The sequence below is a fragment of the Passer montanus genome, unplaced genomic scaffold (genome assembly GCF_014805655.1).
Source record: "Passer montanus isolate IOZ18808 unplaced genomic scaffold, ASM1480565v1 scaffold45, whole genome shotgun sequence".
Classification (NCBI taxonomy): domain Eukaryota; kingdom Metazoa; phylum Chordata; class Aves; order Passeriformes; family Passeridae; genus Passer; species Passer montanus.
In genome coordinates, this window is record NW_024369373.1 from 2,223,833 (window position 1) to 2,242,056 (window position 18,224).

An 18,224-nucleotide genomic window follows, 5' to 3' on the forward strand; every position below is an offset into this window, starting at 1 on the left:
TACAGGAGCCAGGTAAAACAGGTGATAAAGGCAGCTCTCAGAACACCTGCAGGAATTGGCTTCAAGTGGAGCCCATTTGTTTGAAAGCTGAAGCTCAGTAGCTGTGCAGACAATGGAGGCAGAGATGTGGAGCTCCAGCTGGGTGTCCTGCTGGCATCCAGCCCACACCCTGCAGGGCTTCATCCAGGACAGCAGAACACAAACACAGCACATCCCTGCTTTTGGAGACTACCCTAAAATACACCTTAATGTACAGAAACCCCTCTCGAGCCTGGAGATGCCCCAGTGCTTCCTTCATTGCCTACATCAGGCAACCAGTGCAAGAAACTCTTTTGATGGCCCCTGCAAGAACTCCTTAAGCCTTTCAAGGACTGGGGACAGTGCACAAACAGGCTTGGGGAGGGGTGCAGGAAAAGGACACAGAGAGCTCAGCAGTTCTCCTCCTCCTTGTCCACAGTGGTTCCTCAAGCCTGGGGAGGGGTGGCAGACACCCTGGCTGCCTGCTGGTCCCCTGCTCTGGAGCCTGCACCTCCCACAGCATCCCCACATCAGCAGCCAGCCAAGGGCTCCTTCAAAGAAAACACAAAGCACGCAGCTAAAAGATATTCACTTACAGTTTATTTTTGCCTGAAATTATTTCACATCTCTTTGTACACAGCTACAGAACAGTAGTAGTAAACCATTGGTAAAAGCAACAGTGCTAAGGAAAATGTTGGCATATTTTTTCTTCTTTTTTTTTTCTTCTTCTTCTTCCTTCCCATACTGCATCTTCATACAGTGTGGGATTTGAAGGGGGGAAAAGAAAACCTGACACACTACATGAGTTAAGACTCAATTTCTGTTTCATTATTTAAAAAAAAAGAAAAAAAAAGAGAAAAACAACATCATTTGGGATGGGGTTGTCTACATAGCAACAAACTTAAAAAAAAGAAAACAAAACCTGAACAAAAAAGCTTGGCTTTCCATTGAATAAGATTAAATATATATATATATATTCATATAAAAAATTACATTGGCTGTATGTGAAACCTTGAGGTGCTGAAGAATAAAATAAAAGTGTTAAACAGAGGAAAAAAATTCTTTTTGTTGTGTTTTTGATTTTTTTTTTAAATAAGCAGCTCTGTACAATGAAGGCTCATTATGAAAAAAAAAAGTCAACAGCATAGTTATAAAAGAAACCACAATTTTTAAAAAATCATCTTCTAAGCAACTGTGGAATTTGAAAAATGTAGCAGTCACATTTACAGACAGGTCAGAGCTATCGGATCAGCAACACCGCGATTTCCTCAGTCTCCCCAGAGGAACATGCAGAACAATGCGTGCACAGGACAGGGCAGGGAGGGGGGCACGGGACAGGGGAGGGAATGAGGGGAGGGGGGGAAAAAAAAAACCAGAAAAAGCTGATGCACAAAGTGGAGGGAGAGCTTTTTTTTCTCGTTTTGAAATATCGGACGTAAACAGAAAACAACGGAGGCAATTTGTAAAATCTACAGTTTGCAAACACCCCATTGGCAAAATAAACGGCTTGTCCCCATCTCCCATGTTTGAACCTGACATGGCTTAAAAGACTAAAGAAAATTTTCAGACTTTGGAAGGAATTGTGACTTTTATTAATCCCTGCACCCCCTTCCCCAACAACCACACCCCCCTTGATGAAGATTTTCCTTCCTATTTGATAACATTTGAGGCATTTTGAAATCAAAAAGACAACGCGATGAATGTTGACAAAGAGGGAGTATAATACAGTTTGCATTACTAAAAGGCAATTCTTCAAGGAGGACATTTCCTTAAAAAAAAATAATAATAACAACAAGACAGCAAACTAGTTTATACAGTACTATACGCAAAAAAAGGGTAAAAGAATTAACAATTCATAAATAAAAGACAGGTCCCAGACCTGTTATTTGTGAACCATTTTCTTAAATAGGTGCATTATGTAAATCTTATGTACAACAAAATTACTTTGCATAACAACTGCAAGGACATGAGGGGAGGTGAAAATCATATTGGTTTTGGTTTTCTTCTCTTGAGATTTCTGAAGTTTGATTTTCTGGAGCAAAACTGGTGAAACAGGAGTTCTGGCTGGCTGGGTGCCAGCCAAGGAAACCCAAGTAAGTAAGGACAAAGGAATATATATTTTTTTCTCCACACGGCATAAAACACAAAGGCAAATAAAATCCACAAAGGTGTTTTTTTCCTCTTTATAATCCTCTTGCTGCTACAAAGTCCTCTTTTTTTGTTTGTTTCCTTCCTTTTCAATTTAAATTATGCTGATTCTGAAATCACAAAGCTGAAAGAATCTGATGGGGTCCAGGCTTGCCCCATCCTCCCAAAACACACAACTCCACTCTGCTACCCCACAACCACAACTCCTGCCACCAAGTCCCCAGGCTCACTGCTCTACAGGAATTGGCCAAAAGTTATTTTCTGGTTTGTTTCAATCTGTCTTTTTTAAAAATCTTTTCCTTCTCACAAGAAGCAAAAGAGAAGAGTCGGAGGCAGGGAGAGTTCACCAGGCCTCGGTGTAGCGGACGTCCACCTCCTTTAGGTTGGGGAGTTTAGCCTGTGAGGGGAGGAAAGGTCAGAATTAACAACATGTTCAGGGCTCAGGTAAGAAGTTCCTATCAAATCTCATTCCCTGTGCTTATCCAACAGAGCAGTGGTATCCAGATCTGGAGGAGGAATAGAGAAGGGAGGAGTAAAGAACTTCCTGGGGAAGGAGAGCACCTTGCCTCGCTGCTGTTGGTGTTGATGCTTGTGAAAAACCTTGTATCCTGTGACTTTCTGTGTGACAGCAAGCCTAGGACCTGTGCAGCTCTGAATATTGTGCTTGTATTTTGAATGTGGGCTCCCAAAAGGGGATGAAAGCACCGCCCCTTGGCTAGGAAAGCACAGAGCCCCACTGGTGAGGATGACAGGCAGCCCAGGAGAGGTAAAGGGCAGACACAGCCTTCTGGCCTGGAGCTCCTGTGTGGAAACAATCCCTGGACTTACTCAATTCAAAGGTCGTATCCAAATCTGGAGGAGGGCTACAGAAAGGGACAAAGCACCTCCCAGCAAACTGGGAGGACTGATCTGTCAACCACAGACTGCAGGAAGAGGCGTGACACCCTGGGCACGGTGCTGAGCTCAGCAGTGAGCTGGACAGGTGGGTGTGGCAAAGGAACAGGATGCCCTTACAGACACATGAGACTAAGTCCCACCTACTCTACAACCCATGCAGCAGCCACCAGATCAGGCCATGATCTTATTTTTTATGCAAATGCTTAGCAAAACAAGTCTGTCCAACTCTCACCATGAAGGCGGTGCACTCAAACTGCAGCAGAGATAGACATGTTCCTCCTTCAGCCTCCACACTGGCCATTTTACCTTCCATGTACTAAAACAATTCATTAATATTAGCAACTTTTGGTGTTTTTGTGGTCTCCCTTCCACAACTCCATTGCTTTTGGCCATATCATGCCTGGATCACCCCACACGAGGCAGAGGGGGACTGGCTGTTTGTGCTGCTCCTACTCATCGATCCCCTTTCCATGCTCTCTGGCCATAACTGCACAGCTAATTCTCTCCAAACAAATAAACACTTTTAATTAGGCCAGGGCATAATTGAGGACTTGGAAGTTTCTAGGAGTCATTATTACCTCACTCCTTGATTTATGTGCGCGCATATTTTGATAAGAGCTATTCATAATCCTACAGACACTGCCAGCAAATAATTTTTCAGTTAGGCAATAATGACTTCAGTAGTGGGTGTTTATTTATTGTCTGGTTCAGCCTGCCTGGTACATATGTGGGTGTCTGTGTGTGTGCAAGTGTGTTTAGTAGGGTGGGGGATGGAGCTGAGAGGAAATGTCATCACTGGCTTGTGCCCCAAATGCTCTTGCAGACCAACGTGAGAAGAAGGAAAGATTTGTATCAAAAATATGTTCTTTGAAGTCTGAGCTGCTCTTAACAAACCTACAACCATGTGCCCCAGGGAGAGAAACTACTACCTTTGAACAAACACAGAGCCCTAAAATAATAGCACCAAGATAAATCTCAGTGGAAGAGGTGAAAGGGGAAAAAGTAATGCCTGCCTGTTTTCTCAGTTTTTTGAATTCTCTGCAATCATCAGGACTTGGATCCCAGGCAGTTTTACTGTTTGCCCTGGCAAGTCACTTTCTTTTGTGGCTGCTAAGGACTATTAATGCCATACCAGAGCAGAGGGAACCAGTTAGGAAAATGTGAGTTTCAGTAAGAAGTGAGTGGCAAAGGGGCTCAGAAGCAGGGGTGGGACCAGGGGAGTCTTTCAATAGATGCAATTTCAGAGCCCTGGGCCAAATACAGCATTGACCTTGATTGTCTGTAAATGCCTGGGGCCTGATACAAGCTCCATTGTGTGAACCCATCTGCAAGCCAGCTGTTAATTCCAAGGACTTCTTTGCATATACAATTGTAACACAAGTTTTTAAAACTTGATCTTGAAAACTCCATGCAAGCAGCATTGCAGCTGAGTCCCTGGGGGAGCCCTGGCTCCACAGCCAGAACCAAAGATAGATGTTTGCAGTGAATTTTGAAAGCAGAGCAGTTACAGGACTTGCTTCAAGTTCCAAACTCAACCCAAGGTTGTGACCTTTTAAGTAAACGTGGCCCAATCTGTTTCAAAATCCAAGACAAGCAAATGTCAAGTTTCATCTTGAGTCCTTGGATCTCTAAGGTAAGGTTTTGAGAGATGCGACTCACACACCACAAGAATGAAAGCAAAGTCCACGTGAACTCATGAAAGCCAACACATCTCAGGCAAGCTTTGAAACCACCTGGTTCTTTACACCATTTTGCCTAAGTGGTTATAAACTCACAGTAAAAACAGACATTATATGTTAAATTTCAGAACTGGGCATCTGTGCAGACGTTTCTGCTCAGAGCCCAATTCCAGTCCTAGAGATGTTAAGACAAATTTGCATCTTCCTTGATGTTTTCCATTCTCCCTTTGCTTTCCAAATCAAAGCTTCACAATAATGTTCACCCAAGTTACTTTTGGTCCTGTTAATAGTACAGGATATAGTGTGCACTAGATTGTTTCTGATGAGGATACAGAGACAGGTACAATCAATTTATGAAACTTTTACTGATAAAGCCTTCACTGTTGATAGCACAGGCAAAAAGACTGAGCTGCTGATTCTATCTCATACTTCTCCATTCAGTGTATTAAATGTTTCCTGGGTCCATTGAAGCCAGCAACCTCACAACGCTGATTTCAGTCATTATACCCACAAAATAAGCCACTTCACCCTCCTTCAGATAACTTTCATGCTACCCACTCCACAGGGTCACTTCTCCCTGCCCCAGCCATCACCACCATGCTCTTGCTACAGATACTTCTCCTCTTTAGAGGATGCAATTCACAAATACCTTGAGATCTTCGTAGGTATCTGCTGAAAGTTTGGTGCTGTTCATATTTAAACTACACAGGCTCTTCATGGCTGAAAGAGAAAACACATACATATTTATGATCATGCTGCATTTTCTTAAAATATCATGCTTGCAGTAGGCCAAAGCATAAACAAGACATGACTATGTGCAGCACTCCCAGGAAAAAGCTGAATAGCATAAAATATAGAAATACAAATGGATAAACAGCTGTTTGGGCCCTCATCCAGGAAAAAGTCCCTATTTAGGAAGGGCCATTAAGCATATGCTTAAGACTGCTGACTTCAAAGGAGTTCAGTCAACTTCTCATAATCGGTTTCCTGCACATTATTCTGAATAGTGCCTGTTCTCAGTGCTCTGCATGGTGCTCACAGGGGCCATGCTGATCTGGCAGTCCTCCCTCTCCTCCCCCATTCCCATTTTAGGCTCCAGTACTTAGCAGAATAGTTTCCTAAGATGAGCCATAACTACTGGCCTGTCTGGCACGTCTGTGTAGGAGCAAACCTATTAAAGTAGCCCTCCAAAGCCAGCAGTGAGGTTTGTAAAGCACTGCTGGGTGTTTCACAGGAGGGAGTTTCACTCCAGCACATCGAGCTCCTCTCAGTGCTCAGGGAATCTTGGATGTCTAGCTCTGCCTTGCCTTGTTTAAACCAAGAACAGGGACGGAGTTTCACCTCCCCAAAAACAAAGGAACAAAAAATGCCAGGAGGAGTCTGAAGCCTGCAGCACACAGTTGTGGAGAAGCTGCCAGATGGCTTTGCAATCTTCACCTCCTGTACCACTAAGGCAGGTCCCACACAGAGGGGATACCCACGGGAAGAAATCTGGGAAGTCCCCAGGCAGCAGCTGACCATGTGAGATGGGGACAGGTGCCATCAGTGAAGCAAGATCTAGAGTAAGGATCAGGAGGACAAAGCCCACACGAGGCCACCCAGTGCCATCAGGCTCGGGTGACCATCCCACAGCTGGACAGCTGCAGGACTGGGCAGTGAGGAGGGAAGGTTAAACCCAAACACAGCCACATTCTGTCCTAAACCCCTGCAGAAGCAGCGCTGCAGCACCGAGAGATCCACCCCGTGCCCAAACCCACAGGAACCCCTCAGAACCCACCCAAGTGCCCCACGCAGCCCCTTTGTCACTCACAGCTCAGTGCCAGCAGCCCCGCGTCCGTCACCGGGGTCTCGCACAGGTTGAGCACTTGCAGCATGGTGAGGTGCTCGGACAGCAGCCGCAGCCCCGCGTCGCCGAACTGCGGGGCACAAGCAGAGCTGGGTCACAACCAGCTGGGGCACAACCAGCTGGGGCACCCACACCTCGTGCAGGAACCTCAGTGCAAACAGGGCTGCGGAAACGGGGCCTGACCGAGCCCTCCTCGCTCACCGCCATGCCCAGTGACAGCAGAGAAAGCAAATAGTTTTATCTCTGCCTCGCAGGCGGGGAATGGAGAAATTAAGTGACTTGTGTGCACTTAACCACAGGCCATCACTTAATTAGACTGGTGCCTTTGAAGCCTGGACTTTGTAGGAGCGGGCTCCCACCCAGGCTATACACGATGGTTATGGCAGCCTCAGCCAGTTCCCAACCACATCACACAAAAAAAGCACAGTGCAAGTGGTATTAATTAGCTATTTTGGTCTCAAGAACAATGCACTATTGATTGGTAATTGTTCTATTGACCCACTTGGTTTCTGCTAAATTCTAGATTAATGGAAACCAGGATATCTCAAAATAAAATGGAATCTAAACCCTGTTTTTACCTTTTTTAATAAAAAAACCCACACAAAAAGCAGGCTCTTTGTTCAATAAAATCAAACTCATTTTGAACAAAAAGCATCAAAGTTTCTCAGATGCAAAAATTACGTTGTTAAGACAAATCTGGAGAACATACAGTTAAAACAAGGAAGCAATCAGTTTCTACTTCATATTCCCCACATTAAAAAAAAAAAGGATATTTCTGGGATACAAAGTAGTTAGAAAAACAAAACGAAATATTTACATGACATTTCAGTAAAAAAATGCTGCTTTTTGTGGTTGCACTGACAATAATTGTATTTTCAAGTGAGCACTATAAATAGGTGCTAACAGAAAACGGGGAAAACCTATTCAGTGGAGAACCTCAGAGAGTAAAACCAGCAGGGAACTATAGAAGAAAAAAAATTAATTTTAGAAGTTCCTTCAATCAACAGCTGAAAAATTTGTTCAGTTAACTTAGGTCTTTTTTTGCTTACAAAATAATCACATTCTCATTATAATTTCCTTCTACTTATTCATTATATGAGTTTCTTTTGTTGTTAGTGGGTTGATCAGCTTTCAAGCAATTCACTGCCTAAACTGCAAAGACTGTGCTTTGCTTGACCATATGAGCTGCACAGCATCATTTTTTCATCCTAACTGGGTGAAAGCAGAAGCATTTCCCAGATGAACAGCAGCATGGGTTCTACTCAGCACACAGCAGCAACCATGCCCAACCAGAACATTCAACTCAAGACAGCAGCAACACTTTTATAATTAAAAATAAAACAAAAATTAAAAATCAGAATAAAAAAAGGGGTGAAGAGAAAAAAAATCAGCTGCCAGGATGAGCTCAACCACAGGAAGGCCCTGTAAAAATAGCAGGAGGACAAAGTAATCTAAGCAAGCCTGTACACACACTCTTGTGCTGACGTAGTGTGGAATTTCAGAATTAGTCAGCACTGGCTCCTGCTCTGAGCCTCAGGCTGCAGAGCACTCACCTGAGTTGACCACAGGTTCAGCTGCTTGAGCGAAGGCAGTTTGATGAGGTGCTCAGCACAAGCACTTGTCACATTGGTGAAGGCCAGGCTGAGGTTTTCCAGATTCCCAAAAGATCCCGAGCTCAGCAGGCGGGCCAGGTCTGCATCCTGGAAGCAGAGAGGAGATTGGTAAGAGAGATTGTGGATGCCCAGCCTGGCAGTGTGCGGTGTCACCGATACTGGTAACCAGAGCGAGTTGCACAACTGCTCCACTTGTTTACAGTAACAGGGAACCACACAGAGCAGTTTCTGTTTGTTTGGCAAGCAGCTGGGCTCTTGTGGCAGCGTTGCTTCACACACCCTGGGAAAAATTTGTCCAAACATTAGGACAAAAATGTCCTTTGCGTGTGTATCCTTATGAGACACAAAGGCTTCGGTGTCAGAGCAAAGGCTGAAGATGGGTCTTTAAACATCATGAAGATTTAACCATGAGGTCCAGGTCCCACCTGTGCTCAGCACCATTACCTGGCCTCACTGAGGTTAGTCTGGGTTTGCACCAAGCTTAAATGCAGTAGTGCTGGGTCTCTTTGAGACTTCCATGACTAAAATCCAGAACTGGACATTGGGATGTTTGCGTTTGTAATGCAAAACTCTGTCCCCAGAGCTGCCACTCCAAATCTGAGCAGCACTACAAATGTGAGAGCCTGCTGCTGGTGTTGGAAACTGCTGCACAGACCCAAGAGAAGAAATGTGCCCTTAGTTGTGTAAACTCCAGTTGTGTTGACAGAGCAAGTGGAATGGCTCCCCACTCAACTGCCCAAAACCACTGTGCCACATGGCAAACATAAATCAAGTGTTTATATATGGAAAGACAAAGGTGTTTTTCTATTGACATGATTAACTTACTGTGGACTTGGATGGCAGTGTTAACCTTGTGGGGCCACCTTTTCTTTGCTGTAAAAGAGAAGACATTTTGGTCAAACAAGCTGCCATTCTACATTTCAGACTCACTGAAGTACAGCAAGCTCCTCACTAGCACTAACCCTGCTCCCATTTCAAAGCTTCCTGCCAGCCCTTCCACATCATCCCTGTTCCCCCTGCCCTGAGTGTGCCTGTTGCTCCCCAGGGGACACCCACTACCCACAGCTAAGTGGGTCCTCATGCCATTTGTCTGCTTCAGCCTGCCAGCATTTGGCTACTTTCACTTTAAAGGAAACAGCTTTAAAATGCTGGGCAAAGTGAGCAAAGGGGTTAAGACGGCACAGCTGATAAAATAATTTGCTTGGCTTCAAAAAAACCATCTACTTGTCAGGCTGGGAGAAGGGGTTAAAGACAAATATAAATGTGAAAGAGGAAAGAGGAAGTTTGTGGGTATGTTTGCCTAGGTGAAAAAGTGCTAATGTGAGCAGGTCCATTTTAAATCTGTAGGTCTTCTCTTTAAAACCAGGAAGAATCTTTTTGTACAGGCTTAGCTCTGAGAACTAGACCTAAAGACCATCTCAGTGAAATGCTGTGAATGCCAGAGCATTCAGAAATGCTGGCCAGCACCAGAACCATTTGCTACTCATATGTCAAAAGGTGGCAGAATTTGACAAGCTGACTTGTAAGATCTTGAGACAGCAGGGTTTCACCTTTATTCCTTCACAGGGATCCTAAGCAGGTTATTGAATATCATTCATAAACATAGTATGGGATTAGTCACGTCAGTAAATATCACACAGTATATATATTCACAGTAAAATCCTCTGAGGACTGCTCCCATCCTGTTGTTAACTGGGAATTTCACACCCTGCTTGTCTTTCTTTTGTACCTCCATTTGTGGAGAGCACAGAGCCCAACGTGCTATGGCAATGTGTGCAGGGTGACATACCAGCTCCTTTAACTCCCTCTGCCTCTCACACAGCTGTTCATACATTCTCTTTCCCACGTCTGTGCTTTCCAGGGTGGAGATGATCTGGAGCTGGGTGTCATTATTGTCAATGATGTTGTATTCCAGCATCAAACACAAAATCTAGCAGCAGAACAAAAGGAGAGTGGTCAGTGCAGGGCTTTCATTCCATTTCTTTCAAATATCCCAGTTACATTTGGCATAGTAGTTTAAATTCCAGGGTAAGTTTTTAGAGCATGCAATAAGGAGTTTAGATTAGAGGATATCATAGCAATATTTATGCCACTTCCAACACATGAAATTAATTTTTTATTTGTAAAGAAAGTGTAATCACCAAAAGACAGCCTGTCTATCCTGCTCCCCATTAGTGCTCATTCCTTCTGACTGAGAGGTGCAATTATTTGCATCAGACCTGGGAGATGGCTCCATGCCAGAGTCCTCTCCAGAACAGGTACAACTGATCCAGTATTTCCCAGGTCCAGGGGCTGGGCTGGGACACTGCACAGCAGCCTTAGGGACTTTCCATCCCTAAGTGCTGGGACTTCTGTGCAAGCAGAACACGTGTGAGGTGCACCCAGTCCACGAGGCAGGATGGGCAAAGGGCACAGAGGCTCCAAGAGAAGATGCTGGGAGCTCACTGCTGTGGCCAGGACATCCCTCACCTCACTGGGAACACACCCAGCCCACCTGGGGAAGGGACTGCCAGGAACAAGTCAGATCCCAAGGGGTGATTCCAGAGGCTCACACAGATTTAGGACACAAGCTGCCTCTCCACACTGCTTTTCTTTTTCAGCTATGTATCATGCCATTGCAATTAAAATGCAAAGCTTTTATTCCCTCCACAATTTCAATTATTTTTAATGAAGAAAAAAAAATTCAGCAGCATTATATTCAAATGCATGCAGCATGCTCCTTTATTTCCTGGATTAAATTAGCATGCAAAAATCTAAGTCAATGAAAAACTGTAACTCCTTCCATTCATTTATCCACTCTCTTTCTGCTGATAATGACATTTATCAGGAAACTTCTCTTAAGAAACCCAGAAAAATACATATAAACTATTAGCACAACAAAAAAACCAAATAATAAGCACAGAAAAGTGTATTACTGCAAGCAAATAAGGTTTTATAAAGGCACTTCCTGTGCACTGCTCATTTTGCAGGTGGCAAGAGAAGAATCAGGCATTTCATAATGCAAAAGCCTTGTGGTTGTGAATTGTGATCTCTCACCACAGCCTTCACCACTATGGCCATTTATTTCCCATCCTAACCTCTCCAGCTGCATTACAGCAAACAACCTCTTTGTCCAAAAATTCATGCACCCACCTTCCATTTAATTCACACTCATGTCTACAGAACAATAATATTCTGTTCCCCTTAATTCAGAGAACCACAACCAGCCACTGCTGGTGTTTGACACAACACAAACCTGACCCCTGCTAGAGCCAGTTCTGGGAAAGGCACTGTGAACCTCAGCACTGCTCATGACCACAGGATTTTAGGGCTTACCTCTACCATCGTCTGGTTACCCCTCAAAGCCAGCAGCATGCAAGGTCCCAATTTATTTTCAGCCAGTGAAAGCAGGAATTTCTTTGTTTTATAGCAGGATCCCATTAAAATATGAACCTATTCAAGAAACAGAGGTAAAATTAGGGGTGTAGGCTTAAGAAACACATATACCTCTGGAAGGGATATTGTTAAGCAATCAAGAAGTGTTAAGTATTTGCAATAAACCTAAAGGAATGAAAGTTCTCTTTACAGTTAGGGCTGCAGTGTCTCAACAGTTTTACTGCTGAATGAAGTGACTTTTTGAAGAAGGTGATGCCCAGTGAGCTCTGAGGGAGTGGCAAGTTTTACTCCATAAAGGAGCCCAGCTGACAGCCTGACAGAGGCTCCCCAGAAACATCAGAGCAGCTGTGCCATTGCCCCCATTCCCAGTAACCTGATGAACCCAGCCCCGGGGGAACCAGCGGGGATTTTGCTTTCGCATCTGTTTGCGCTTGGGTTTCTCTGGAAATGCCAGCTGGGGAGCAGGGGCTCTGTGGGATGGGTGTCTAGGTAAAAGGCAGTGCTGCTGGCAATCTGCTGGCCTTGGATAAAGGAGTGCTGACAGACACAATCACCTGTTCAGGATGAAGAGACAGGAGCTGACTGGGGAAAGAAGGACTGCTTCAAGAAAATCTGGCAGTCCAAAGCACTAAGTCAGAGATGACTTCATGGGTTTCATGCTCTTGGGCCCACTATCCTGCTTTCTCTTTTGCTCAGTTTTCCCTGAAAGGAAAGAACTGCTGAGAGCATGCCCTGAGTGGCACTCCTTTGAGCCCTTGAGCTGACAAAACTGTTGTGCAGACTCTCTGAAAGCTCCAGAAAGCACCATCTGATATCACATAGTAACGCCTGTGGCAGAAATGCAAAGTCGTACAAATCAAATATGTCTCTTTGCAGAAAATAAGTTGGACATATTCTTTCCAATGTAGAAGCCTTAGAGATTAAATGCAGGGAAGTCTGGGTTCATAGAAGAAAGTCTTATTTCATAACCCAGATGGCTGATTCACCATTTGCTGCAGAGCATTACGTGAGAATTTGCATTTTCCAACAGCCTAGGCAGGAAGAGCTCCATTATGTGGACACAACATCAGCACTACCCTACAATAACCTTGTAAATACATTCTGTACATTCTGTGGCCCCCCTGGATCATGGCATTGCCTGCACTATGTTCAATACTGCTAAAATATCACAACCATGCCATGATGAGGTCAATTCTATGTGAATCATGGCTTCATTACCAGCAAGCTCTTCAGAAACACAGAAAATCTTTTCTTCCTTAAGCATCCATCAGGTAGCCTTTAAAAATGTGAACTTCCAAGCCAAAAGAGATTTAATTTCATGCAGTTTTCATTAAGTTTTTTTAGAGGTTTTCTTGAGCAATGGAAAATACTGACACTGACAGTAAAGTAACATTAGGTGCATCTCAGAACAGGGTGTTTTTCCAACTTTATGGTTAGTCGTTAGCAGCTCTTTAAGTATTTATCAACATCCTTGCAAAGGGCACAGAGTACTGCATATTAATGTGTGTTAGCATTGTGCTTTCTCATGCACGCCATCTCCTGATGCTCATAAATATCCTCAATGGCTCTCAGGAGAAATGATACAGCTCTGAAGAAATTTTCTTTTCAAAGATAAAAGACAGATGAACAGTGAAGAGGGGTGAAACCTTTTGTAAACACTCTTCTTCCATTATCAGTTTCAGAGGTATCTGATCCATCTGAATTTAAGGGTATAGACAGAGATTGATGTTCTTTGCATCCCAAAATGTTCAGCATGTGGGAGATGCACAAAGTGTAGAAAGTCACTTCACTATGTACCCAAAGCCAATTTTAACAAATGTTTTCCCCCTTACCAGGGAAAGGTAGTAATATAATTTCTATCTTACTTGGTATATGGAGAATTAATACAGAGAGAGACCTACATGACTTGACCCAGGTTGTACAGGAAGACAGTGCTTAAATCACATCACTGATTAAAACCTGTTATTTTCTGTCTAGCCCTTCTCAGAGTTACAAAAGAAATACCTGCTGGAAATGGAATGCTGGTTTCTAATTACACCTCTTCACAACAATGTAATTGGGCAGAGACACTGACAACACCTTTTTATATCTATCCATCCATCCCTTGATTAAACCAATGTAACTGCTGGTTTTAAATTCCAGGGTAGCCTATAAATGTAAACTATAGGTGTGGATGTACAGAACAGTCTGTCTCCCAGTTTTCCATGTTCCCTGAGAGAGTTTTTTATACAGACAGACAAAGACAGATATTTAGAAATACAGAAATACATACATATGCACAAGCATGGTTTGTGTATTACACTAGCAGTGAGAAAACATGCCAAGGTTCAAAAACAGAACAGTAATGTGCTAACCAAACTGTGACTGCAAGGGAGGTCGATGGATTTGGTGGCAGAAAGATCTGGATTTTCTGGTGAACACTCATGGTTAACAAAATCGTGAATTTGACAATTTATTTTTTGACAAAAACAGGCAAATCCTGTTACTGCCGACTGGGCATTAGTTACTTATTGCAAAGTTTGTAAACTCCCACGACTGCAGACACCTACCATACTGGCAAAGAGCTCTCCATCATCATCACAGGCCACTCCCCCAGGGCTGTAGAGCTGGAACCAGCCGTCCTTGCCAGCCCTCACACTCAGCAAACACGAGTGGACCTGCCAAGAAGGGAACACATTGGGGAGGTTACAGCTCCTGCCAATAACCACCAGCATCTCCCACACCGGGCCAAAAGTAACTGCAGAACCAGGGACTGCTGGAAATCTCATGGTTAATATTCCAGCCTGCAGAGCTGCAGGACAGTCTCCACTCCCAGAATCCTTGTTTTTTTCAGTATAACTAAGAGGAAAGCTGCTTCATCCCTTATTGCATGGCCCTTTTCATTCCCTTCACACAAATCAAACACGAAATGGCTTTAATCTAGAACAGCTCCTTTCACTTGGGAAAAAAAAACAAACAAACCAAAACACCACCAAAAAAACAAACAAAAAACCCCCACAAATTTCTCAACTTCTGTAATTTTCCCCGTCCTCTTGTCATGTGTATCTACACATCTGATGTGATCTGCATACCAAATGTGGTGGCTGATGGCTTGCTCATTCCAATCATTAACAATTCTTGTTACTCCTGCTCTATAAAATTCAACCAGAGTCAGGGTGAAGGAAATCCACAGGGAAAACTCAACAGGGATACATAACACGGAAGCTGCACTGGAAAACTGGCACCAGTGAGCAACCATTAGTCTAAATTTGGCCCACTGTAGAGATTACTATATTTAGTCCCACAATTTAATAGAGAAGTCATAATTAAACTTTATTTTTTCCTTTTCTTTTTTTTTCCCCCTTCACTTGAAGAAACAGATGTTCCTTTTCAATTTTTGAGGTGTATGTGTGTGGGAGGTAAATTCTTTCCTTTGGGCACAGAAGTCTAGTGACAGATGAAATCCTGGTGCCATTCTAGGACAAGAAGGTCTCTTCTGACAAGGGTAACTACTGCTCACAAGAGCTAAACCCATGAAAAAGAGGAGTTCTGGGCAGTGATGATACAGCCTCACCCACAGTTTGAGGGAGCTCTCTTGCCTTCATGCCAAAAGCAAGAATCACAGTGGATGAGAGGTTCCCTGTGACTCAGCCAAAGCTGATGATGCTGAGCAGGCTGTGAGTGCAGCTCTGAGGCTGCAGCAGCACTCTCACCCCAGTAACACACCCCCACCCCCTTCCTGCTGCCAATTCATGAGAATTACGGTCATTTGCACACAACAGAGCTGAAACACAGCTACACAAAACCTGCTATTTTGTAAGCTGTGTGGATCCGTGCATTTTGCTTCCATTTTTTTTCTACAGAAGATGAAAAGCTCCGAGTGATCCCACAGAGGGTGAAAATCTTGCTGGTTGCAGAACGAGGACATCAAATGATGCCAGACAAGGAGGTGACAACACATAAACCTTACACATAAACCACCCTGAGAGGCCACTCCTGCTTAGAGACCTAGGCAGAGTAAAACCACACTGTGTTTTGGAACAAACTACTTAAGGAGAGATCTGAACAAGTGCAGTTGCAACCCCTCCAACTAATGCTCTGTGTAAACTGCCAACAAACTCACTTCTTGCCTCGGGTCTTCTGCAAATCTCTGAATCACATATTTCAGCTCCCTGAAAAAAATAAGAGTAACAAGGACAAGAATAAGCAGTTGCTGGTTGCAGTATTTGCACAAGTACCATATTTCTCTTGAACAACACCTAAAATTATATATATTAATGCACTTTAGAGAGAACCAAGTTGAACTCCTACCACAGAAAGGACATATGATGCCTAAAAGTGATTACCAAGGACAGGGTCTGCTCACAATAGCCTAGAAAATGTTTCAGAGATGTGCACTGACAAACTCCTTTGTAAATTCTATCAGCACCCACTGGCTTTAGTCCTTGGGCTCCTGCTAGCACAATAAATTACAAAGAGAACTTTTTATTGCTAACAGAACATGCCTACAGCCCTTCACAGATAAAAGCCATTACAGACACAATACTGAATAATGCATCACTGCTATTATTGACTAATACAAGAATTTATTCAATAAAACAAAGGAGCCCCAGAAACTTACTTTGTGAATTTCTCATGTGCGAGAGCCCTGAAATTCAAAACAGAAGAGTATGAGCATCTGAGAGAAAGGAGACGGGGGAAAAGAGCCCAAAAAACCAAACAAGCACTTTTCAGTTCTTTCCAGATAATAAAAGGACTTGCTAAGAAACTGCAGCACATAAGACAAAAAAAAAGTTTCAAAAAATCAGATAAAGCCTCTTTCATTAACCTAGAGGGGAAAATTACTTGGAACAAATCTTGTAGCTTTTCTTGAGTCTGTCTAAGACAAGGCTCTGACTAATATCAGTGGGAGCTTTGGGTCAGAAGAAAGTAAAAGACTTACAGTACCATTATATAATTACAGGGTTTTTCCTACCTCCAAGAGCCAGGTGTATTCTTTAATTGCAAGGCAATTAGGGTATGGCCACAGCTAATTAGCATCATACATCAGTAAAGCAATTAATGGTCATTTTGTGAAGTGCCTTGGATCATGGTATGGTTTACAGCTCCCCCAAGACTCACGTTTGACTTAGGTAATGATGTCTCTGTTACCCATCTCCAAGCTCTCACTGTAGCCCAGGTAACCTGGCATGGAGGATTAAACCTCTGTGATTCAAGACATCAGGTCATCAGGGGATGTGATAAGCCAGCAAATTGTACAATTACAGGTTGTAATTTTTGTCCATGGAGGTCTGCACTTTATAAACACCACTGCTCATTAATAGGTTTCCAGGGGAGCTCGGCTGATCCATAGGGCAGCTTCTTCATTTAATGCAAAATACAAATGACAGGAGTCTCTGTGACGCCAGTAAAGCATCCTCCCCCACTAAATCTCTCACTTTGCTCTCCTCCTCACCAGCTTTCCTCCCCTTCCTGTCTGCCTGCCTCTAGTTAACCATATTTCTTTTCAGGATCATCTGAGAGAAATGGGGAAGGAAGTTGAACGTAGGGAGGTCTTCACATCCCTCTGCATCAGCCAAGATCAACTTCAGTTTCGAAATCGATACTAGAGGCACAAAGCTCCTGTTACCACCCCTTTTTACTTGACGTATATTTCACCATAAAAAACCAGTAACAAGAACAAGCCAGTAAATACTAAGACAGTGCAAACTCACTCCTTGGGAAACGGGATAGGCTGAAGCAAGCTGGCCAGGGCTGGTCTCCAGTCATCATAGTCTGACCTGCAAAATGAACATTTTGTTAACAGGTTACCAGGTTTTAAGTATGGTTTGCCAACAGTTAGTTTCAAGGAGTTAAAAGCTTTTTACTCTGGGCACCAACAACCTTTCTGGTTTACTGAAGCACTCTCAAAATCTATAGTGACATTTCCCTTTCCATTTCCAGCACATCCTCCACTGAGGCACAATAAATCTGGTATTTACAGTGACCTGCAGAGAGGCCTTCTTTATGTCAACTTAAAGACATTTGCTGTTTATGAAACCTGTTGACATTTAATCACTAAGTAATACTTTCATCTCAGTTGGTAGAACAATTACCAGGCCACTGCTATTTAAAGCTCTTCTCTACATTCAACTGGAAATTTTCTTTGCTACAAGACATAAGCCCATTTTTAAAAACAACAATACCCCTGAATCCATTTCTGACACAAAACCCACCAGCCAAAGCCCAGACCATGGCTCCCAGTCCCATTAGTAACAATGAGTACACACAGAAGTGAATTTCACATGGCCTGAAACACCCAGGCATGTCTGCAGAAACAACCTGGAACAGCCTGCCACCTCCTCTTAGTGCTGCTACCTTTTGGATTTCAGTGTTAAAAACCAGAGTATTGGCTGCAGCTTACTGGAAACTTGGCACAAAAGTGTGGTGTGTCTTTGGGAAGGAACGAAGTGTAATGTTCTCAAATGGACAGTATCTGCTGATAGCATTACAGACAGACAACATATGCACAGGAACTGTTCCAAAAGAATGCACTTTTGCAAAGGGAAACTTCTAGCTCAGAGAAATTGAAGATGGATGCATTTCCAAAAGTCTCATCCATCTTTTTGAACCACCTAAACCAGAAATGTCCATAAACTAGTAACACACATGATGCTGGACAATCCACAA

The 18,224-nt window shown here is 43.4% G+C and overlaps 1 protein-coding gene across 1 annotated transcript in view; it reads right to left on the minus strand.

Annotated features, from left to right (window-relative positions):
• Positions 1-596: 596 nt before the first annotated feature.
• The window catches only part of LOC120508047 (c-Maf inducing protein), a 129,805-nt gene continuing 112,177 nt past the window's right edge, over positions 597-18,224 (minus strand). The window contains exons 11-21 of the mRNA XM_039721323.1: positions 17,270-17,335; positions 16,177-16,203; positions 15,679-15,727; positions 14,126-14,233; positions 11,517-11,633; positions 9,991-10,131; positions 9,027-9,074; positions 8,142-8,288; positions 6,553-6,658; positions 5,392-5,462; positions 597-2,563 (exon numbers count right to left, since the gene is read on the minus strand). Of these exons, the coding sequence (XP_039577257.1) occupies positions 2,510-2,563; positions 5,392-5,462; positions 6,553-6,658; positions 8,142-8,288; positions 9,027-9,074; positions 9,991-10,131; positions 11,517-11,633; positions 14,126-14,233; positions 15,679-15,727; positions 16,177-16,203; positions 17,270-17,335 (934 nt within the window). The 3' untranslated portion in view covers positions 597-2,509. The remainder of the gene's footprint in view (positions 2,564-5,391; positions 5,463-6,552; positions 6,659-8,141; positions 8,289-9,026; positions 9,075-9,990; positions 10,132-11,516; positions 11,634-14,125; positions 14,234-15,678; positions 15,728-16,176; positions 16,204-17,269; positions 17,336-18,224) is intronic.